Here is a 22,955-nt window from a genome sequence, read left to right on the forward strand (position 1 = left end):
CGAATGCTTAATAATGATGTACATTGTAGAAAGAATATGGGAGCTTTATTTCTATTTGTCCCTCAAAGTCTGTCTTACTTAGTCCTAAAAGTACAACTATCCACATTTCTCAACGCGTGATCGAAAGTCCTAAAAGAGAATAATTGTTATTGCGTACATGCCTCAACGCTTGATCCAAAAGTAGTTGTACAATTAAGTTGTAATGGGTCATCAAGAATCTTTAAAATTGACACTTTAATTAAAAACAATTATATTCATGGTTCCTAAAACACATGGATACATTAATTTGAAGGATATTTAAGTGATCATGAAACTAAGTTTCTAAAAGAGTAGTAGTTTAATTTGCAATTATGTCTATAATTATGTACCATCTGTACATAAAGCAGTATGGTAAATAAGAATGGTTGGTGATTGCAATAAATTGATTTAGTTTGCATGATAAAAAGCTGGATCACAATGATTTTTACCATGTCTTAAATGAATTTCCGTACCCATATTGTGCCTCCGTCCCAAAATAAATATATGGCTTAAGAAAATCAATGACAAAAATAACAATAACTGTTTTATACTATATCCTTATGAGTAATACTTCTTAATGGTGGTCAAATATCAAGAAAAATATAGTAACTTAGTAAACTATATCTTACATTTTTTAAATAAATATGAAATGAGCTACAACAACACTTATTTTGAAACGGAGGGAGGATGTAGTATTTGCCAATTTTTCAAAAAACTCATTAATTGAGACAGTTGAGTGTTGCTGTATAAACAAAGCTTCATAAATTCTTGCCCTGCTTTTTTTTTTTATTCACATTCAAGATTGGAGTCGAAACCAACCCATTACTGGCTTTTACTACTTAAGTAGTCCATATTTCTCTTGCCATCAGAACTCAAAAGAACATCATGGATTGGTCACAAAAACTTTACTTTACAGCTTTTCTAATTGTTGCAGCAGCCATTCGGGGAATTCATGGTTATACTATGGTCTCTGGAACTGTCTTCTGTGACCAATGCAAAGATGGCCAAATCTCTCTCTTTGATTATCCTCTAAATGGTAACTAAAACTATTTAATTACTACTTAAGTTCCCATATGACATTATAATCAACTCTGTTTTTGGTACTTCTTATCCAATGTTTTGTCCTGCTTCTTGATTATAACAGAAAAATCGAGTCTTGAAAATCTTGATTAAAAGGCAGGACTGTGCAGAAAGCTCCCGTTATGGACAGGGTTTTTTGATATTTCTTATCCAATGTTTTGTCCTACTTCTTGATATTCTTGGATTATAACAGAAAAATTGAATCTTGAAAATCTTGGTTATAAGGGCAACATAGTGCATAAAGCTCCTGCTGTGCGTAGGATCGGGAAAGGGTTGGATCGCAATGGGTTTATTGTACGTAGTTTTACCTTACATTTCTGGTAGAGTTACTTTCCACTGTTTGAATCTATGACAAAGACTCTTTACATTGCATCAAAGCTCCCTTTTCAGTCTTGAATCTTGATTAGACTCGAAAAGAATCCTCTTCTTACTAGCATTGTTACTTAAGTTTTTGAGTGCCAAATTGTGTGCAGGAATAAATGTAGCAATGGCGTGCCCAGACAACAATGGACAAATGACAACATGGGGAGAAGATACAACAAATTGGCTAGGAAATTTTGCCATGAAGTTTGATGGAAATCCAGATTTGAGTGGCTGTGTTGCACAGGTTTATCTAAAGTACTTCATTTTTTTTTCTTTACGGATGGTTGATTTCTCAGAAAGTCACTTTTCTTCTTGATTCCATTTTACTTCAACACACTGAACATCTGAGAAATCAACTCGTCATGACATTAGCATGAGACTGATGAGCTTAAATGAAGTGACACTATGAATGTAGATTCATATGATCCACCTCAGATTGTTTGAGATTGAGACGTAATTGTTATTATTGTTTCACAGGTTACAAGCAGTAATGAGCAAGGGAAAAGAGGATGTGGGACAGGAGGAGGACCAGGAAAGTCACCAAGATTAATATTTAGGATGTTTGATATGAATATGTACACAATTGATCCTTTGATTTCTCAGCCTTCAGATCCAATGTCTTTCTGTCCAAAATTTTCATACCCACAGCCACACCCCAATCCTGTTTCCCCTGCTACACCACCATCAACACTTCCATATCCACCTACTCCCTCATTGCCTCATTTACCCTCATGGCCTCCTTTACCCCCAATGCCTCATTTCCCCTATTTGGATGCTTCAGCTTGCTCACATCAGTAAGTCTAACATTTTCTTGATAACGTCACCTAGAAGATATATTCATATGTTAAAAAGTGAGATTAGTAACATGAAATATAAAACACTTTTAGGGGTCGTTTGGTAGCTGGTTAAAGTTATGCAGGTATAAGTAATATATTGATTAGTTATAAGGGAATTTATGTATTATTTTATGTAGTGATTAGTTATGAAGGGTTTAGTTATTCATGTATTACTAATTTCACCTTCTATCTGGCATAAAATTATACGTAAATTCCCTCGTAACTTATATATATATTATGTGGGTTTTAGATTGCAAACCAAACACCATATTAATTTTATACATGAATAATTTACCTCATAACTAGCTGCTAAATGTGGTATCACTTATGCAGAATTTAATACATGCATGATTGATCTCCAAACCAGCTACCAAACGACACCTTACTACAACCATTTAAATGCACAGTTATGCAAAATCTTTTACACTGTAGCAGTAAATGCATAGCTAAACTACTCTCTTTAAAAAGGAATTGTCTTTATGGGGTCTGTACATCTGGACCATTATTTGTGTTCACATCTTTAACTACTTTTGTTGCTATAAATTTTTTCCCAGCGTCGGTGGAGCATAGTCAAACAGGGCTAAAAACATTGTTTAAATATTGACATCAGATAAAGAAATTAGTACAATTTTGTTACACAATGAAAACATTTGTACAACAAGAACCTTGACTAGGCTCAAAGTTAAAATTACATTATTTTAAATATAGAAATGTGACGTTCTTTTTACCTGTAGGAGCTGGATGATGCCAGAATACCGCTGCTACTGGAAAGTAATAAATCCAGATTTGAAAGTAGGTGTTGTATTTGGGCTGATTGCTGCTAGAAAATATGGGAGTGATATAACATTATGGGAAGGAATGCAAGGCAGAGGAGAACCTTATAAAACTTTGTTAAGAGAAGGGACAACTGCACTTTTGAATTCTTATAACAGTGTACAATTTCCATATCATCCATTGAGTGTTATTCAACATATGAATTGGGCATTAATGGGATCAACTCAACAAGTTATGCATACAGCTTTGAATTTCTTGAGGGCTAATTCTGGAAATGGAAGAACTACTTGCAAGTTCAATCCTTGCAAGTGATTATTAGTATTAATTTCACTTCTTAGTGTACTTTTAATTGATTTGTAGTTGAGTTAATCACGTTTATATTACTCTCTATTTAGTAATATGTTGTTGGCGTATACTTGTGTCTACATTTGCTCTGTACGTCATAGTATTTTGGAATCGTATGTTATTGATTCCCAAAATCATTGTTGATTGCTACAGTATGAAAATAAAGAACTACTTTGAAATTTTCCGTACGGTGGAACTTCATTTGATACCTCTTATTTTCCCACAATAAGCTTGTCAACATTACACTTTGGTCATCTCAAAATGTCAATATTACAATTTTATTTTCTGTTTGCAAGCAGGTATAGTAAAGATGAAATTGAATGAACAGCTAACTATAGTTTTTTTTTATTTCCTATCCGTCAACATTACACTTTAAACATTTTCTTGGGGCACCAAATACAGGTGGCTTAAAGCTTAAAATAATAAGTAATCCCCAAGACTATCGGCTCTATGTTTGAGACTTCAAGCAAAGGTAGCTTCATACATGCACATGGCAAGGGAGTAGAGGTTGATGATAAATCTCCACTAATTATCTTGAATCAGAAAAACAAAGATGGAAGACTGCTCGGTTTTCAAGATTGAAGAAACCAGCATTAAAGAAATCCACCACGCATTTGCTCCGCAAGAAAACTAGTCGACTTTTACCTTCACCAAATCGAAACCCTAAATCCGCTGCTTCGCGGGATTATCGAGGTAAACCCGGAGGCAGCTGATGAGGCTGACCGAAACAGAGTTGACAGTAGTGAAACTGGAAGCTTTTTAGGGGAGTTACATGGAATCCCAGTGCTTCTTAAGGATACATTTGGGACAAAGGATAAGTTGAATACTACTGCGGGTTCATATGCTCTGCTGGGATCTGATTCTGAAGTGAGGCGAGATGCTGGAGTGGTGGAGAAATTGAGAAATGCAGGTGCTATTATTTTGGGAAAAGCTAGTATGATTGAATGGTACGAGTTTCGTTCTCTCAGTGGAGTTCCTAATGGCTGGTGTGCTCGATCTGGACAAGGAGTGGTTCGTTACTCTTTTTCTCCATTTCTTTATTAGAGAAACATCTTTGATCAATTGATATATATGATGATACTCTCTTCCCATAGATTTTGAAGGTGGAACTTGAAATTTTGAGGTTTTGAACTTGTGTTTTGACATGCATTTTACACCTAAAAACTTTGACCCCAAAACTGGATAAATATTGGTCTTAACCAGATATTCGTAACTTGAAAATATTTAAAGATAATTTTTCAAAATCTATGGTCTATCGCTAGCTGCATGCGACATGAGAAAGATATTCCAGCCTAGTTCTAGTTTCATCACTTAATCTTTGTTTCCGGATTGAAACCCCTTGGTCGTATGTGTCACATAGTCCTTACAGCTAACAAGAAAGCAAAACGTGAAAAATAATTTGAGGAATGTAGACAGAGTAAGAAGCTATAGTTCTGAAAGGAGATGACTATATTTTGTCGATAGATTGTGCAGATTACCAGCCTAAAGCTCCTTGTCTGGATAATCTTTCATGCTTCAGAACTATTAGTATAGAATTGAATACATCTTCTTATTGGTAAAGCTAGGAAGAGTATTATATATCATCTTCGAGCTTCCTAAGACTAACTATCCAATTTTTAACATAACAAGCATCTAATAGCTCCTCCAAAGAATGTATTACATTTACCTTTTCAAAATATGTAGAATCCATATTGCCCGTCTGGATCACCATGTGGATCAAGTAGTGGCTGTGCAATATCTGTTGCTGCAAATATGGCAGCAGTCTCTCTTGGGACTGAAACTCACTGCTCCATCATCTGTCCAGCGGATCATAACTCAGTTGTACGGCTGAAACCTACTGTTGGGCTCACAAGTTGGGCAGGGATCATACCAATGACGCCCCACTGGGACACTGTTGGGTGAGCGTATTTTCTTTACTTGCTTTCTTTAAATTTATTACTACTGATTAACACAAGAAGTAGAAGAGTAATTATCCGAAATCTGACCAGTGTTCTGTTATCATATCATTGCACAAGTTAAGGTGTGTTCAGGAAATTGATGTTAATTTTTAAGGAAGCTGTGTTAAACAGAACATTTCCTTGTTATTCAGGCCTATATGCAGGAATGTTACAGATGCAGTTTACATGCTTGATGTAATTGTTGGATCAGATCCAAGAGATGAAGTCACCACGGAAGCAGCTAAATATATTCCTGAGGGTGGCTACAAACAGTTTCTCGTGGAAGACGGTCTAAAAGGGAAGTGAATAGGCATTGTCAGACACCCATTTGTGTAAATGATACATGGAGCAATCGAAAAATCAGCTTTTGAGCATCACCTAGATTTGTTAAGGTATGAAGCTTTGTTACCTCAAAGTCACCTTTTATCTGCAAAATCACAAATAAAAATAACAAGTCCTATTTAGTTCGTTTTATTTGTAATTATTTGGTGGACTTGATGTTGGAATTTAAGACAAGAAGGAGCAGTTCTGGTAGACAACCTGAGCATACCACATATTGAAGAGATTATGGATTCAAATCACAGCGGTGAAGCGTTGGTGATGATGGTTGAATTCAAGAGCTCAATCAATGCTTACCTGAAAGAGTTGATTACTTCTCCTGTCAGGTCATTGGCCGACATTATCGCTTTTAATGAACACAACTCTGAGTTGGTACGCACTTTACTTTGCAACAAAGGTCTTTAGGCATTAAGTAAAACTAATAACAAGAAACAGGAACAGTTGGATGGAAGTGGAATAAAAATTGTCATTTGTTTTTTGTGGTTTACATACTTTGAAGTAACATGAAAATGTCCAATGAACCTTTTGATTACAGGAACAACTTGCTGAGTTTGACCAACATACTTTTGTAGAAGCCGAGAAGACAGACGGATATGGAGAAGAAGAGAAGAAAGTTGTGGAGAAGTTGAAAAACTTTTCACAAAATGGATTTGAGAAAATGATGAACCACCATGAGCTTGATGCAATGGTCGTGCCTCTCCCGTTTTTGCAATAGGTGGCCCCAGCAATAACCATTCCAGCAGGGTATGAAAGTGATGGCATGCCATTTGGCATCTGTTTTGGAGGTTTGAAGGGTACTGAACCAAAGCTGATTGAAATTGCCTATGCCTTTGAGCAATCTAGCAAAGTTCGACGACCTCCTTCTGTAATTTAATATTGCTTTACCCTGAAGATCGAGTATATTTGGAATGAAGAAAGCAAAGAACGTTGCTTGCTGCTGAATGTGGAGCTAATGGTGCAATGTTGAACTAATAGAATAGAATGCTTTTATTTACTGCACAATGCTAAATCTCTTAGTCGTAGTCAAAACAGTTTCTTCAAGTTTGACTAGCTGAGCTAAATAGTTTCCTTCTTTTTTCCCCCCAATTTCAGAGACATTGTTTCTCACTTAATTGTTCTCTTCTGATCCCCTGTTGAGGATTTTTTTTTTTTATTATTTTTATTCTTCTATACCCATTCTTTATTATGACTAGATTTCATTCTCTGTTTCAGAATAATAGCACCCAGCTGAATTATTCCTTTTGTTGATTAATTCAAGAAAGAATAAGGCACAGGATCTAATTAGTCGATCTAAAATATACCTCCATATAAGGAGACAGTTGCCGGATACTGCCGGCATAAATTACTCAATAGAGATTTTAAAGAGCCTGTGGACTCAAATATCATAAATAATTTGGAGAGTGAAGTGCAATTAGATCCACTTTTTAGGTGGTCTGCTTGCCATGAATGTTTATTCTTTGTCCGCATTACTTACTCTTACGGCCATATCACTTTTTGGATGGTCGTATATTGATATTTGCCATGCATTCTCGATTAAAGAAGCTAGCATTACCGATCTGCACCTTGCTTTTAGCCAAAACCAGCTTACATCGAGGCAGCTCGTGGAGTTCTACCTCGGAGAAATTTCACGGCTTAATCCCGTTCTCAAAAGTGTCATTGAGGTAATTATGTTGAAATGTGTAATTATCTCATATAAAAATATATTCTTATTTACTTAATTATGTCTTTAACAGATAAATCCCGATGCACTCTTGGAAGCTGACAGGGCTGACAAAGAGAGGAACGAGTCAGCAAGCTCTTTGTCAATGTTGCGTGGTGTTCCAATCCTTCTTAAGGATAACATTGCAACAAAAGATAAGCTTAACACTACAGCTGGATCATTTTCATTACTGGGATCAGTGATACCCCGTGACGCGGGTGTAGTGACAAAGCTGAGAAGAGCTGGTGCGATTGTACTAGGGAAAGCTAGCCTCAGTGAGTGGGCTCACTCTCGAACGCTAAAGGCGCCCAATGGCTGGAGCCCTAGAGGTGGACAAGGAAAGGTAAGTTATATATGTCAACTACAGCTATAAAAGAATACTTCCGATAGTAAGACCACCAAAAAGCAGTCTATGATGGGAAAGTTATGCAATGAACTAATGAGCGGTACACACTTTTTCTATGCAGAATCCTTACGTTCTCTCCACGGACCCTTGTGGCTCGAGTAGTGGATCAGCAATATCAGTGGCAGCAAACATGGTATCTGTGTCAATAGGGACAGAGACCCGTGGTTCAATCTTATGCCCGGCCAGTTCCAATGCAGTTGTAGGCATCAAACCAACCGTTGGACTCACTAGTCGAGCAGGGGTCATCCCAGTTACACCTAGACAAGACACTGTTGGGTACACACATTCTAAATCCACATCCGTTAATTTGATACTTCTTCTGAATGATACCAATACAACAATACTAACTTGTCATATGCGTTGGTTGAACAGGCCAATTGGCAGAACAGTAGCAGATGCTGTTCATGTTCTTGATGCCATCGTAGGCTTTGACCACAATGACGCAGCTGCAACTGCTGCAGCAGCTAAATTCATTCCTCGTGGTGGTTATACTCAATTTCTGAAAGTAGATGGCCTTAACAGCAAGCGAATTGGAATAGTGAGAGACCCCTTCTTCAATTTCACTAATAATCCTGCCCTCGCTCAAGCTTTTGAGAAACATCTCCAAACACTAAGGTAACTTAGCTAGTTGTTTCTGAAGATATCATTATTTGTTAAAAAGGTACGTCATCTGTGAAGAATGAAGATATAACGGATGGCAGTGAGAGTCTCTGCCTATTTTAATATCATGTTGGAGTGTAAAGACCATTTTACTTAACAGATCGTTATACATTCAGACAATTTCCTGTTTTCCTCAAATGCAGGCTACAAGGTGCAGTCTTGGTAGACAATGTGATGATAGCCAACCTTGAGACAATTTTAGACTTTAATCTGAGTGGTGAAGCATCAGCAGTATTGGCTGAATTCAAGATAGCCTTAAATGTTTATCTAAAAGAGCTAATCGATTCCCCTGTTCGATCCTTATCAGATATAATAATCTTCAATCAAAAAAATCCCGAACTGGTACGTTATTCATGATCAAATAATCTACAAGATTGACCGAATTAACTTCACTAGTTGTCATCCAACTAAGTTTCAGTTTCACAGAAAGTCACTCAACTTTGATTTCTCATTTCAGGAGATGCTAAAGGAATTTGGTCAAGATATATTTTTGGCAGCTGAATCTACAAATGGAATTGGGGAAACAGAATTGAAAGCTTTGAAGAATTTGTCAAGATTAACAAGAAATGGATTCCAAAAGTTGATGAAAAAGTATAAGTTGGATGCATTGGTTACTGCTGGCTCTAGTGTTGCTGCAGTTCTTGCAATTGGTGGATTTCCAGCAATTAGTGTGCCAGCTGCTTATGACAAAGGGGTGCCTATTGGCACTTGTTTTAGTGGGTTGAAAGGCTCAGAGCCTAAATTAATTGAAATTGCCTATGGCTTTGAGCAAGCAACTCTAATTAGAAAGCCTCCTACATTTTTGCCCTAAAAATGTACTACTATTAGAAAAATATGTACTATGTTCCTTTTGTTTGCTGTGTGCATTTCTTATTTGAAATATAGAGAGGCATGTAACTCAATCTTAAAGAGCGAAAAGAAATCGAATTTGAAAAATCAAACACTCTCTTCCGAACAAAATAATTGATGTTTGACAAAATCAAAAAGGTATTTAATTTCTTTCCTAAATTTGCCCTTAACATATTCATAATTCGATAAATATACAATTTAATAGTAATAATTATGTCAATCTAAAAAGAAAAAAAAGAGATCATAATTAAAGAGTATTTTTGTCGAGTTTGAACCATGACAGCTTTCCCGTGGTCTATTGTTTGGGAAGTCTTCAATCCAGCAACAAAGGAAGTTTTCCTTTGCTTTATTACCTTTAGGACCCGTTTGGTAGGAGGTATTAATCAAAATAGTCAATGGATTAAAATTTAGTCCAACAAAAGCATTGTTTGGTTACTTTATTTAATCCAGTCCATGGATTAGTTATACCTCAATCAAGGTCTTATTTTATCACTAGAAAAGGGAGGGATAACTAATCCAAGGTTTAACAATCCTTGGATAAGACCCCTAAATTACAAATCCCCTTTTTCCTTTTTCTTTTTTTTGTAATTTAATGTTTTTTTTTATTTATATGAGAATATTTATAAATATTCTTTTAAATTCTCCAAATTCGTTCCATGTAATTTGATGATTTCACAAATTAATATTTTTTTCTCCATGTTTGATTTGTTATATTGAGTTGGTTTTTTCGGGTTTTTTCTTAAAATGTAGTTCGTCGATTGACCACTTGAACTATTTTTTAAAAAAAATAAGCTTTGTGTATTTGAACAATTTAAGTAGCCTTAAATCTATGTTAAGTTTAAGGTTAATATACCGTATTATCAAGGATCTCTATGGTGGCATATCACACCTCAAAAAATTTTAAATATATTTTAGTATTTAATTTGACAAATTAAATGAAATATAAAATCTCATAGTAACTCAAGGGTATAATAGGAAAGAAATTTTTTCTAGAATTCTAAACCAAACATAAGATTAAATGGGAAACATGAACCAAACACTTGATAAAAACTAATCCTTGCATTACTAATCATGCATTAGTAATCCCTGCATTATGCATCTTTGTACCAAACGATCCCTTAATGACGGTTGATTTTGGATGCTTTAATTAAGCATAGTCATGGGGTGAGTAAATAAATTGATGAACTAATAAACAGAGACGTTACGAAATATTATTCGTCAAATTATCAAATCAGACCCCTTAGGACCAACACCTATCATGATTACAAAATGAAAAAGAACCAAATCGAATTGAAAAAATAAAGTAGGATTTGAACAAATACTTACTTTCGTCCAATTTTTGTGATGGCAATTGATGCCTAATTAAATATTAAACTGTAGTTTTGGAATGCAAAATTTTTCTATATAATTTGAACGGGTAAATTACATCACATAAATTGAGACAGAAAAAATAAGTTTTAATTTCTTTGTTTGTTGTTCTATAAAAAAATAATTAAAGTACCAATTAAATTCCTCATAAATCAATTTGAATTATATATTAATTTAATTTTTAAATAAATTGAACTGGACGAATCAAAATTAATGGAGGCAAATAAGCAAGTGGATCAATAATTCATCACAATCGAATGAGTTAAAACGAATCATGTTTTTATGCAGTAGTACTAATTTTGTTAATTTCTGAGTAGGAGACACTCTCGTGGTTGGTGTGTCATTTCAATTGTTGTTGAGTTTGGATGCTTTTGTTGACGCCCACACTTGGAATATATAGTAGTTAAGGGGTAGGTAAACTTGATGAACTAAACACACACAATTACCAACTCTTATTTGTCTATTCTTTTTTTAGAAAAAATTAATCATGGTGACTGAATCAGTTTGTGCGCATTTTAGCTAATTTCATGTGATAATGTCACTTCAAGGCTAAAACAATCGGAAAGAAATCATCTAGTGTTTTATCTATATTGGAATTTGAACTTAAGAGTCATAATGCTCAACCTACATTATTAACCTTCTGGTCACACCTTAAGTACTCTTCTTCATTATAATTTCGTACAAGACATCAGGCTTGCACTATAACAAATAAAGGATTTGGTGGCAATAATATAATTATCAATATATTATATTTTGCGACATTAATAAATATGAATATTTATAACTAATCGGAGTACTTTTTTATATAAATGTCAATAAAGATTTTAGTTCCTCTAAATAGAGCAACATTAATTCAATTAGTATTACAATTTTTGTAGAAAAAAGGAAAACAAGGAGTAAGATAAAATTTGACGCAGCATAACCAAACAAATCTTATTAGATCCTAAAAGATTAATTATCTCTTGCGTGAGTATAGAAATAACCGATTTCTCCCACCTGCTCCTATGTTGTTAATACTCTTTGAAAATTACACCTATTTTTGGTTAGGGCAAACATTGCACGATTTAATGTTCTACAACTGCAAAATCCTTACTTGACTTTATGCTCATTACTGAAAACTCTACATTTTATTTTATTTTCTCAAGAATTCAACAAAAACTGTACCAACTTTTATGTGGGGCTAGATTAGTTAGCAAGGCAGTTTGCTTAATTTGTTTACATGCCAATCAGTCATTTATAACTAATCTCCTTAACTCTGCTTATAAATAGCACTATCCCTCATCATATCTTATTTGATTAATTTTGTGTTGCAACAGTCAACAAGTGCTTAGTAACCGGATAACTTATATCTCGTCTTTTTTTCTTTTCTTTTCTCTTTGCAACATTAGCTACGAGAGGTCATGGGTAAAGTTGTTCTGCTTGTAATATTTGCGATCATATTTACATGGGTGGCTCAAGCCCAAGACCAAACGTCATGGGCTAAGAGGGTTGATACAGGCAAAGAGGTGGTTACAACCCTTCAATTTTACTTCCATGACAAACTCAGTGGATCAAATCCAAGTGCAGTTCAAATTGCACAAGCTGCAGGGACTAACAATTCGAGTACCTTATTTGGGGCTTTGTTGATGATTGATGATCCACTTACTATTGGACCTGAACCAACTTCAAAGCTAGTAGGTCGAGCCCGCGGACTATATGGGTCTGCTGGTCAAACTGATATGGGCCTTATCATGGTGGTTAGTTATGGGTTCACAGATGGTATCTATCAAGGGAGTTCATTTAGCCTATTGAGTTTGAACCCGGCAATGAACCCGGTTCGTGAGATGGCTATCGTTGGTGGGACCGGGCTTTTTCGGTTGGCCCGTGGGTATGCTCTTGCTCAAACTAATTCGGCAAATTCTAATGGTGATGCAATTGTTGGCTACAATGTTACAATTGTCACATATGTTTGAATTTTTTCTTATTTTTTGTAAGCAACTTTTTAGTTCTATAATAACCGATATTATTCAGGCAATTCAAATATTTCATTCTTGGCATCATCATAGAACGGCTCGAGTTTATAGTAAGGTAACATGTCGAGAAAGATGAAACTAGCGTTTGGCCATAGATTTTCAAATATTATTTGGGTGAAATTTCATCATGTATTTGGGAAACATATTTCACTTTTAAAAAAAAATATGATTTATATCCATAAATTTTTAAAATGGTCAAAACTAACCATAAGTTTGTATTACAAGTCAATTGGATCTACGTTTCAACAAATAACAAGTAGTGTCCATGACACTGGAGCAATATGGTAGTTTGGAGTGAGTGCAACAGGCATCATTTCATACATCGTGAAGTAGACAAAACACATGACTTTAATACCTTGAGCCGATTGTTCATCATTTTCATCAACAATCATATTATCACTTTCATATTCATTGAATATTTCATCACTACTTTGGTGTTTACGTAAAAAATTATGTAATACAACGCAAACAACTACTATAGAGGGTGTTTTTGTAAAAGATAAAAGTTTGGTGTAAAATTTTAATTTTTAAAAGATTCCAATAATAAGATTTGGCCCAAATATTAGAAAAAACTAGTATTTGAAAATTTGGGATATTTGTTAAATAATGACAAATTGTATGGACAAACCATGAGTAAGCACTTTTGACAGCAAGAGAAGAGTCCTCCTCCTCACAAGGATCGACTCCTTAAAGGTGCGAGGTGCAATCAACCGCGAAAAGTCAGTAATAAAGAATCGAAACACTATTTGCCAAATTTTTCTCCAAATATTACTTGGGAAATCTATGGCCCAACGGGTCCGAAATCGTCGTATTTCCTTTCCACGTTCGTCTCGCTTGTTGGGGATGATCAGCAATTTGTGTTAATAGGTGGAAAAGAAGCAAATGCATCTAGAAAGAGAAAGAAGAAGAAAAAACAATTTCTTGTAGAAGAGTAAATTTAATTCTGCAATAGACTGCTTTACCGTTGACAAAATCAATTTAAGAGAATCATCGATTTATTATTTATGTATAGATTTAAACTTATTTTAATAAGATCATTCACAGAAAAACACAAGTTGAACAAGACTACTAACAACTACATTAAAAAGTTTTTTTTTATATATTTTTAAACCCTGTATTAAATCAAAGTGGATCATTTAAAAATAAAAATAAAAACAGAAAGAGTAATAAAAGTTAACGGCTATTAGTCGAGATTTGTAGTTGAAGCCACGAGGCTGACTACTTGCTTATACAATAGTACAAATAAAATTAAGATCACATTCAACTACTCTTTATATATCTTTCTTTCTTCCAAATTCCAATCAATTCCTACCAATAAGAGAAAAATGGAGAAGCAAATAGTCATTCGATTAATAAGCTTAGTATTATTAACAATTGCCACAGCAGCTGCCATAGATAAAAGCCCAAAAGCAGTTGAAAAATGGTTCAAAAATCTCCCTTATGCAAACACCAAAACCACCAAATTTCACTTCTACTTTCATGAAATTTTTGGAGGAGATAACCAAACAGCTCCTATAATTGCTCAAGCCAACATTACAGCTCAATCACCCACATTCTTTGGCATGTTGAGAATGTTCGACAACCCGTTGACTGTTGGGCCGGATCCTAATTCGAAACAAGTGGGCCGAGCTCAGGGAATCCATGGATCGCCATCATTGAGTGAGTTGGCCTTATTTTTCGACTTCAATTTTGTGTTCACTAATGGGCCTTATAATGGTAGTAGTGTAAGTGTAATGGGCCGGGTTGCGGAATCGCAAGAATACAGAGAATTGTCGATTATTGGTGGATCCGGTGTTTTCCGGCTTGCTAAAGGTGTCGCTACTGGGAAGACTTATTTTTCTAATGATAAACTTGTTATTGTTGAGTATAATCTTATAATAATTCATTATTGAATTCTTGTTTCGATGTAAAAGTCGCTACTACTTTATTGATAAACTTATTAAAACAAAGTTTTTATTGACTTATGAGAGGGGACGACCTTAGGCGAAGGATGATCCCCCGGTTACCCTCTAGATTCATCATATGCGGTATTTTACTTCCTCCATTTCAATTTACGTATCTTAATTTGATTAAGCACAAAGTTTTGAAAAAGTAGATACGGAAACATTTTAAATGTTGTATTCTTAAGTTAAAAATATGTGTATAATATACCAAAACACTTCCATGACCGTGCCAACCAAATGAAGAGATATGGTCCAAGAAGTAGTCGACGAAGAGAAACTAGTTGATATGGAAGACTCGATCAGCACAATGTTTAATCTCTACACTAATCGAAAAAAGATGTCCATTGAGGATCACATGGATTCGTAGAAAACAATAGGAAAACGATAAACATATCAAAATAATTATTGAGCAGTACTTCCAATCAAAGAAAAGATAAGACCATTTGATGGGCAATGGGGAAATTGAGGGCCACTATGTTTGGTAAAGAGACTGCAGATGATCATGATTCTGCTTTGGCTCTTCCACTTGGCCTTTATGTTTTGTTAATAATATACAAGAACAAGCATCCATCCAACTCGGAAACAAACTCTAGCCATCAGAATATCGTAAAACAATATCAAGACTAAGGAAAACATAAAGAAGAAGAAGAAGACCACAGAACCGCACTTGCAATAGCCAATTCTACTTGCTATAATGTTAACCCATTTTTCATCATCAACATTTAAAAACCTAACTAAACAAGACTTGAAGTTTGAGTCTAGGAGGATTAACCCGAAAGAGTTTACAAGCAAAGCCAATCTCAGCATTATGATAATAAACAAAATTGGAAATTGAAGACGAGCGTAAGCTAAACTCTTCTTAGGCTACAATGGCATGCCTTTGGATGATCTGGAAAACCACTTTTCCTAGCGAAGCCAGACAGTGCAAGTCCTTCCTTTCTTCACAAGAAAATAAATTGCATCTGCACATTGTTAGTTTATATCAACAATGGAAGTTGTCAACATGGAAACAACATGCCACCTTGCAAACTACTTGGAATCAAATATACAGCTAAAGCTGAAATACACAGCAATTTAATCTGAACTACTGCTTCCTCCTATGCTAGAACAGGAAACCTAATTAATTGCATCTTTAAAGAAGATATAACTGCATTATGGCTGTTAATTGGGAAGCATCATTTAGATACAAGATCACTTTTCCTTGAACACAATGCAAATAATGCTTCAAAAGCATAGGAACATTTTCCAGTAAATAGCAAACTTCATATAAATCAATCCAGCTCTCACTCCAACTAGATGAACACTCAGTAGTCTAATTGTTCAGCATTACTAGATGCAGACCTGAATTGGTTGGTGTGAAGAGGAACAAAATGGTAGTACAACCCTGCAGCATTACTAAACGGAATTGGGCTTGATCAATTTAAAGCAAATTATTTGCATACTTTGTATGCCCACAAAGAACTTCTGCCCATTGCACAGTCATTTGATACGGGTATATCTAAAGCAAAATGAGAAGTCTACATTACAAGGTATAAGACAAGTTGTTTTACAATCAACTCTACCTAGTCTTAACCACAGTAGGACAAATTTTTAGGTCACTGATGGAATTCTGATTATCAACTTCACCATTCTCCAACATAGAGTAAGACATTGAGTAAATATTTGAACAGTAGAATTTATCCAACATCAAAACAGAGGTTCTTTTTTTTGAAATAGAACATCAAAACAGAGGTTCTTCATCAGATTGGAAAAGGATGTATTTAGACAGAAACATAAAAAATGCTTTTAACTTTTGGCATGCATTCTTTCTATATATCATTGCACCAGAGGTTATGGACATGAGAGTAGAAATTTTGAAGCGGCAAACAGATCACGTCATCCACTCTTATGGGAACAGAAACAGGTAAAAGGGTTTTTCCATTTTCTCCCCCTTCTAGTTTTCTTTATTGCATAAAAAATTTTCCAGCATCATTATCTTGATGCACCCTAAGGTTTTTTACCAAAGATTATAACCAAACAGTGTGCGATAACAGTGAAGGCCAAGTATAAAGTCAAAATACATATACAATGCAAGTACAAGGACTACAAATGCAATTCATTAGTGGTCAAACACGAAAAACAAGAACCACAGCAGATCCCAGTTGAGAAACTATGCAAACAGATGGAGATAACCCAAAAGCTATTGAAACTAGAAAGCAGTACCACTGTCATGGAAGAAAATAACTGTAATACCAACAAAATAACGTATTTTACCCATAAAAAAAGTTACAAAAACCACTTCATAAAATGCTCACGAGAAATAACAGCATGCATTTTAAGGCTAAGAAAGAAACTAGGTAAAAAAAAAATGAGTACTCACGTTCAGTGATGCCGATCAGCTAATGGCCACTATAGAAGTGATTTGTAAGTCACCAAATGGTTGTATGGTGCGCTGTCTGGCCTTAGTTTCATCATCATCCATATTGTGCTGGTTGAGAGTAGCTAATCAGCTTTCTGACAAGTGGAATTAAGCTTATCAAAGCAATCTGAAGCTGTTCTGAGCTGTTCAAACGGATACTGACTTGTCCAGACCCTTTATTGTTAATGTTGACACGGCCAATCAAGTTTGTGTATCGTCCAATAGGTATCTGCGTTTGTGAATTGCATCCGATAGCAAGATCTCCATGCCAGTCCATAACCGAGAGCCCCAAGGTTGAGAGGAAACGACCAAGAGGATAATCTTTGTCTCGCAACGTCGCTTCCAAACTACCACCATAAGCAGCATCACCACGGCCAAACATGGCTCCCCCAGACACAACCAACGATCCCCGTCTATTAAAAGTCAACCTGTCCTCAATTTTCACACCACCTGTCATGACGTCACCTAAGAGAGTCACTGAAAGACCAGCTGTCGCCTTATTCTTCCTATAATTGCAGAATCTGGTCTCACTGCGAAGAGTATAAGCTAGGTCTTTACCAACTGACTGCATATCAAAACCTAAAGAAGTTGCTTTTCCATGCCCATGCTTTACTGAACTTGCAATTTCCATTTGAAGATTGGTGTCCTTTTTGTCCTTTGAAACCTGACTGGACAAAGATATAGGGATCTTGTCTTTGACAACAAACAATCTTTCTACATTGATGCCCTCATAACCAACATCATGGTCCCAACCGTTGGGTTCTAGGACAGGCCTCACAAGCCACTGATTTGAAGAATCCAGATATCGATATCTATGAGTTGGATTATCAGAATCAAATGAAGCAGGTAACGCCAAGTCTGGCATGGGTACTGGCACTGATGATGCACCACCAGTTTCTTCATCTACATTTTCGCTGGGATCAGTTGGTGGTAAACTTTCAGCCGCAGCTTGCATTTTCTTCATCATCTTCCGCCTCTTCCTCTCTTCCTTCAACTGCTTTTTCATAAAGAGCTTTTCCCTGTATTCTAACTCATCATTGTAGGCCTTCTTCTGCTCTTTGGACAACTTTGCCAGCTGTGCTTTGGTCAAGCGCTTGAAAGGTGGCAGTTGATCATATTCTGATTCATCTTCCGACTCTGAAGACTCATCCAGATCATCATCTAAAGCCTCGTCATCATCATCAAATTGCTCTGCTGGTAGTTTAACCTGTGGCCTTGACTGTAGAAGGGATGACAATAGGAAAGGTAAAGGAGGGGATCTTGTTCTAGTGGCATAAGGCTGTCCTGGTGCGCTACTATCTTGTAATTTAAGCAATGTATTTGCTTCAGCCAAAATTTTTGATGCAAATGACAGAAGTAACAAGTGAGGCCTCCAAACCTGTCCATTAGGCAGCACCCTCTGTCCAGCCCTGTTAGTCCTGCATGCTGAGTGATTCTCAACTAGCGAAACAGGATTCATAAGGCGCATATCTCCAGCAGCCTGACGTATTGCTTGCTGGACAACATGAGAGCGCTGAGTTACAAACATGTCATAGCTTGTTACAGTACCATTGGGGCCTTCAGGTGGAGCAGACGCAGCATGTGTCAGAACAACTATGGCATTAAACCATATTGATGGTCCAAAAATTTCAGTAATTGTCCTCAACAATGGCATATCACCATTATCTCTGCTCTGCATATCCAACCTGTCAAGATACAGAACAATATCTGGGGGTGTCTTCTTAATAAACCTTTTGACAGAATGAAGGATCTTCTCATTCTGGCGCTGGTCTGACCAGGAAGGAAGAAGCCCAGGAGTGTCAATCACCCGAACCTTGATTCCCTGCACAGTGCCAACAACATCCTGAACCTTTTTTGTCCCTATCTGGAAAGCATCAGTGTCAAACTTAACTTCATCAAATATCGAATTTATGGTTGCACTTTTACCAACACCAGTTTTTCCAAGAACCATTATTGTACAAGAGAAGTCCAGGGGTTCTTGTCCAGCTGCCTCAAGTTGCTCAGCCATAGCACTTGCACGATCAAAACTAAAAGCACCAACACGACCTCCACTTCTCCCCCGCAGCTGTTCAGCCAATCCCAATCTATACAAGACTTGGGCAACAACCACATTATGTGGAGTCTGTCCATTCCTATGAGCTAGACGCAAAAACTTGACTCTTATCATCTGGAGCTTCTCACGTGTCTCATCATATTCATCAGCCTCTCCATTTGTAGATTCTTCAACAAGCTGGTTTTGTGCAGGAGATGCTGTTCCATTTACACGAGGCTGCTGAACCACTCGGGGAGCCGGTTCCAATAGTGGGGCAGCACGACCAAGGCCGGCAGGTGCCGGTATCCGAGTTGCAGATGCATTGGAAGATGATGGGTGCTCCGTTGCAGATCTGGCTTCAGGTTCCCTAACCCTAGGAACACTTTGTTTCAGGCCCTTTACAACAACTGACACTGATTCCTTCTCTGCAACTTTCTCAACTCCAACCCCTGCATCTTGAGAAACCTTCGAGACCTTCTCATGATTGTCAGACGGCAACGCTTCTGATGATTTAGACATTTCATCATCTGCAGTCACTCTACCCCTTACTGAAATTCCGGTATGGTTCACAGAAGCTGAAGAGTCAGAAACGGAAACATCTTTCTGCTCATTGGTCCTGTCATTCAAATTTCCTGGTTCCATAGTAGGGGACTCATTTAATTTCAGTCCTTGATCATCAGTAGCATCACCCATTAGTTCTGGACCAGTTGATTCTTTTTCTGTCACTTCTGCCTTTACGGGGAAGTGTCCTCCTTGTAGAATAGAAACAGAGTCGTTGTCTGAACCATCTATCTGCTGTTCATCCTTATTACTAATGTTAATTGGTTCTGGACTACACACGGCCTTTTCTCCATCTAACTGCTGCCCTTCATCTTTATTACTACCGTTAACTGGTTCTGGACTAATGGCTTTTACTCCATCTAGCTGCTGCTCCTCATCCTTATTACTTCCGTTAACGGGTTCTGGACTATGCACTGCTTTTACTCCATCTATCTGCTGCTCCTCATCCTTATTACTACCGTTAACTAGTTCTGGACTAGGCATTGTTCTTTCTACATCTATCTGCTCTTCATTCATATTATAACCATTAATCCGTTCTGGACTAGGCCCTGCTTCTTCTTTGAGTTCATCACTTGGGTTCAAGCTTTCACTGAGGTGACCATTTGTGGAAGCATCATTAGGGAAAATATCTTTCTGCTCTTCATCCTTAACATCAGAATCCAAAGATTTAAGCACTCCTTCCCATTCGGTATCTCCTTCATCTTTCAGCACAGAGCCAGAACTAACTGAGACATTGTTGTGGACGTCAGCAGTGTCCTGATGCCCAGCAGGCTGAACAGCAGATGTTTCAAACACATCAACCTTCTTTTCGTCATGCAGCAAAGCATCTTTGTATGAATGAACCTGGTTCTGCAGAACATTATTACCCGCTTCCGCCTCATTGGCATCCTGAGCATCCAATTTTCCATGAACCTCTTGATCCTGTTGATCAGAATTTGTTTCCTTTGCATCATCATGACTTTGAGTTCCTCCCAAGTTCACATGATCGAAAACTCCATTGTCAAATTCAGTTGGTTCACCAGAATTATCTTTCCTTTCATCCCAATTTACTGAAGTTTCAGTTTCTATAGCAGCACCCAGATCTGCAACCTCAGACATGTCATCTTTACCCTTCCCCACTATGATATTCTTCTCAACCACTTCTGTTTCATCCGGTGCAGCGATTTCATGAGAACTTTGCTTCTCAACTGAAGGCTCCTCTTTCAAGATAACATCCGCCTTCTGATTAGACTCATCATCAGTATGCTGCATCTCATGCAAAACTTCAACCGCTTCCTCAAAGTTCTCAACATCGTCCCTTGACTCAGAGTTCCTACTGTCCTCAATAGAACTATTAATATCCCCAGAGTTGCCATCATTTCTTCCCTCACTAACAACTCCATCCTCAACACCAAAACCAGGAGATTCTGGCTCTATTGCCTCCTCAAATACTTCATCCCCTTCCGATTCCTTTGATACATGTGACACCACAGCTACCTTATCCTCCTGCCGCACTTCAATAGTTTCATCTACTACACCATTCCACTCGTCCATTCGGGCCTTGCCAAATATTTCCTCCCCATTTTCCATCATAAATAAACTTCAACAAAACCTAGATCCACAGAACAAAATCAACATCAAACAGAATTATAATCACAAAAAAATAACAGTAAAAGAAAACCAAATCACAAAACTATCAGCAGTAAACAAAAATCAAGAAAAGAAAAAAAACTAGCACCCAAAAGACCAAATTAGCTATTCCGACCCATAAAGCAATACAAACTGATAAAACTCCATCAACTACTGTAAAATTTTAAAATAGAGCTCAGAATACCCAATAGAACTTTTTTTTTCAAGAATTACAAATCAGCAGCAAACAACAATCAAGGCGAAAAACCCAAACATCCAAAGGACAACATTATCTATTAGTACCCATGAACCAACCAGACGAATTAAAACCCAATTAACCATATCAAATGAGATCTTACAATAGCTTAGACTACAAATCAGTATTCTCTTCAATTCTAATCAAACGAACTAAAACCCAGAAATCCAATTAACCATAGTAAAAAGAGATCTCACAATAACTTAAACTATACGTCTAGAATTAAATATCAGCACCATGAGTCAAGCCAAAAATAAACCCTAGCACCCAAAAAATCACATTATCTCGTCGGACCCATATAGCAAATCCAAAAAGACTAAAAACCCAGAAATTGAATCAACCACAGTTAAACAGCTCAGATAACCCATTTCTATGAATTAAAACCCCCAGTATAAAGGATACTAACAAAAACAGTAGAAATGACCAAAAGAAAAGCGAAAAGTACCTGTCTATGTCGATTCTGATCCGTCTACGTAGATTACGATGATGATGATGATGATGATGAAGATGGTGAAAGAAAAAAGGTGTTGGTTAAGATTGGTGAAAAGAGAGAAAAGAGAGGATCTTCCTTGTGGTTACCTCAATTTCTGAAGAGGCGAAAAAAGGAAAAAGAAGAGCAGTAGGTGAAGTTTTGAGAGGATAAGGGGTTTATCGACGGATTCAGAGGGTTAAGGGATTTCAGATCCAACGGTCCTAAAAATCACACTCTATTTCTTTATTTATCACGTGTTCTCTATCACTATTTCATTTGTTTGTTCCCTTTTCATTTAATATAAAATTTAAATTAATTAAAAAAAAACTGTATTGAAAAAAAAATATTAATTAGATTTTTCTTTGTGTGTGTTTATATTTTATGATTAATGAGTTTTATATATTCTGACTACATTTAGAGGTGTGGGTGGGGACTCTTAATGACAAACATTGAGACGGAAAATAAATAGTAGTAGTTCTTTATCTTATAATATTTTAATTAAGATTGAGTTGGGTCGAATATCTAATAATTTGATTGGATTCAAATCTTCGAATTTAAACTGTAGTTAAGATTTTTAAATTTTTAAATTTTATTTTGAGCTAGTTTAATTTGTAGTTATGGTCATTAACCATTTCATCAATTAGATTAGCCTAAGATATAGAATAATAATCTATGATAGTTAACTTTAAATGATGGTACAACTTTTATACTATATTAGTAATTTAATGCATGTAACCTACATCTTTTATATGTGGAGGCTTCATATAAACGAGATTAAGCAACAGTTTAAAATTAAATTGTGGTATAATGATCTTTTGCTAATTTACTGATGAAGCAACCGATGGTGATGAATCGTTAGATTATAAGAAAATACTCTAATTTTTAAAAAAAAATTATTTACATGCCACTTAATTCAGTTTAACTCCTTTTTTCTATTTTAAGTTTTTAACACACTTATAAAAGTAACCTAATTTTAAAAAGCGACTTTCACATATAGCA

The 22,955-nt window shown here is 36.2% G+C and overlaps 6 protein-coding genes across 10 annotated transcripts; 5 read left to right on the forward strand and 1 right to left on the reverse strand.

Moving 5' to 3' along the window:
- The first annotated feature begins 802 nt into the window (after nt 1-802).
- Nucleotides 803-3,604, forward strand: LOC102587102 (uncharacterized). Its single transcript, XM_006359599.2, has 4 exons — nt 803-1,054; nt 1,572-1,705; nt 1,939-2,255; nt 3,032-3,604. Exons 1-4 carry the CDS (start codon nt 904-906, stop codon nt 3,381-3,383), a joined length of 954 nt encoding a protein of 317 aa, XP_006359661.1. The 5' UTR covers nt 803-903; the 3' UTR covers nt 3,384-3,604.
- Nucleotides 3,605-3,734: 130 nt separating this feature from the next.
- LOC102579686 (putative amidase C869.01) lies at nt 3,735-9,365 on the forward strand. Of its 4 annotated transcripts, XM_006359659.2 has the most exons (10): nt 3,737-4,427; nt 5,100-5,314; nt 5,506-5,745; nt 5,866-6,064; nt 6,228-7,353; nt 7,426-7,734; nt 7,859-8,073; nt 8,170-8,412; nt 8,601-8,799; nt 8,915-9,365. In XM_006359659.2, the coding sequence occupies exons 5-10, from the start codon at nt 7,135-7,137 to the stop codon at nt 9,266-9,268; spliced, it is 1,539 nt and encodes a 512-aa protein (XP_006359721.1). In that variant the 5' UTR covers nt 3,737-4,427; nt 5,100-5,314; nt 5,506-5,745; nt 5,866-6,064; nt 6,228-7,134; the 3' UTR covers nt 9,269-9,365. The 4 variants fall into 4 exon arrangements, with proteins under 4 accessions (XP_015170004.1, XP_015170003.1, XP_006359721.1 ...); XM_015314518.1 differs by having other exon boundaries at nt 3,735-4,427; nt 5,221-5,314; nt 7,859-8,412; XM_015314517.1 differs by having other exon boundaries at nt 3,736-4,427; nt 7,859-8,412.
- LOC107063080 (putative amidase C869.01) lies at nt 3,970-5,659 on the forward strand. The gene is made up of 4 exons (XM_015314496.1): nt 3,970-3,984; nt 4,110-4,427; nt 5,100-5,314; nt 5,506-5,659. Exons 1-4 carry the CDS (start codon nt 3,970-3,972, stop codon nt 5,657-5,659), a joined length of 702 nt encoding a protein of 233 aa, XP_015169982.1.
- Nucleotides 9,366-11,894: 2,529 nt separating the features above from the next.
- On the forward strand, nt 11,895-12,694 carry LOC102587761 (dirigent protein 23-like). The gene has a single exon (XM_006359600.2). It carries the CDS (start codon nt 12,075-12,077, stop codon nt 12,624-12,626), a length of 552 nt encoding a protein of 183 aa, XP_006359662.1. The 5' UTR covers nt 11,895-12,074; the 3' UTR covers nt 12,627-12,694.
- Nucleotides 12,695-14,011: 1,317 nt separating this feature from the next.
- Nucleotides 14,012-14,578, forward strand: LOC102588083 (dirigent protein 1-like). The gene has a single exon (XM_006359601.2). It carries the CDS (start codon nt 14,012-14,014, stop codon nt 14,576-14,578), a length of 567 nt encoding a protein of 188 aa, XP_006359663.1.
- Nucleotides 14,579-15,269: 691 nt separating this feature from the next.
- Nucleotides 15,270-22,120, reverse strand: LOC102588407 (translocase of chloroplast 120, chloroplastic). Of its 2 annotated transcripts, none has more exons than XM_006359603.2 (3): nt 21,930-22,120; nt 16,989-21,211; nt 15,270-15,568 (listed from the first exon to the last, which is right to left on the reverse strand). In XM_006359603.2, exon 2 carries the CDS (start codon nt 21,190-21,192, stop codon nt 17,083-17,085), a length of 4,110 nt encoding a protein of 1,369 aa, XP_006359665.1. In that variant the 5' UTR covers nt 21,193-21,211; nt 21,930-22,120; the 3' UTR covers nt 15,270-15,568; nt 16,989-17,082. The 2 variants fall into 2 exon arrangements, with proteins under 2 accessions (XP_006359665.1, XP_006359664.1); XM_006359602.2 differs by having other exon boundaries at nt 15,270-15,591.
- Nucleotides 22,121-22,955: the final 835 nt, after the last annotated feature.

This window comes from Solanum tuberosum, unplaced genomic scaffold, assembly GCF_000226075.1.
Source record: "Solanum tuberosum cultivar DM 1-3 516 R44 unplaced genomic scaffold, SolTub_3.0 scf00290, whole genome shotgun sequence".
Taxonomy (NCBI): domain Eukaryota; kingdom Viridiplantae; phylum Streptophyta; class Magnoliopsida; order Solanales; family Solanaceae; genus Solanum; species Solanum tuberosum.

Excerpts from the sequence above, each read along its gene's own strand:
- LOC102587102 (XM_006359599.2), top strand. The coding sequence starts at position 904 with ATGGATTGGTCACAAAAACTTTACTTTACAGCTTTTCTAATTGTTGCA. Across the intron at positions 1,055-1,571 it reads CTTTGATTATCCTCTAAATG|GAATAAATGTAGCAATGGCG; the intron begins GTAACTAAAACT and ends AATTGTGTGCAG. Across the intron at positions 2,256-3,031 it reads GCTTCAGCTTGCTCACATCA|GAGCTGGATGATGCCAGAAT; the intron begins GTAAGTCTAACA and ends TTTTACCTGTAG.
- LOC107063080 (XM_015314496.1), top strand. Across the intron at positions 4,428-5,099 it reads CTCGATCTGGACAAGGAGTG|AATCCATATTGCCCGTCTGG; the intron begins GTTCGTTACTCT and ends CAAAATATGTAG. Across the intron at positions 5,315-5,505 it reads CCCCACTGGGACACTGTTGG|GCCTATATGCAGGAATGTTA; the intron begins GTGAGCGTATTT and ends CTTGTTATTCAG.
- LOC102579686 (XM_015314518.1), top strand. The coding sequence starts at position 7,135 with ATGAATGTTTATTCTTTGTCCGCATTACTTACTCTTACGGCCATATCA. Across the intron at positions 8,413-8,600 it reads AAACATCTCCAAACACTAAG|GCTACAAGGTGCAGTCTTGG; the intron begins GTAACTTAGCTA and ends CCTCAAATGCAG. Across the intron at positions 8,800-8,914 it reads ATCAAAAAAATCCCGAACTG|GAGATGCTAAAGGAATTTGG; the intron begins GTACGTTATTCA and ends TTCTCATTTCAG.
- LOC102587761 (XM_006359600.2), top strand. The coding sequence starts at position 12,075 with ATGGGTAAAGTTGTTCTGCTTGTAATATTTGCGATCATATTTACATGG.
- LOC102588083 (XM_006359601.2), top strand. The coding sequence starts at position 14,012 with ATGGAGAAGCAAATAGTCATTCGATTAATAAGCTTAGTATTATTAACA.
- LOC102588407 (XM_006359603.2), bottom strand. The coding sequence starts at position 21,192 with ATGATGGAAAATGGGGAGGAAATATTTGGCAAGGCCCGAATGGACGAG.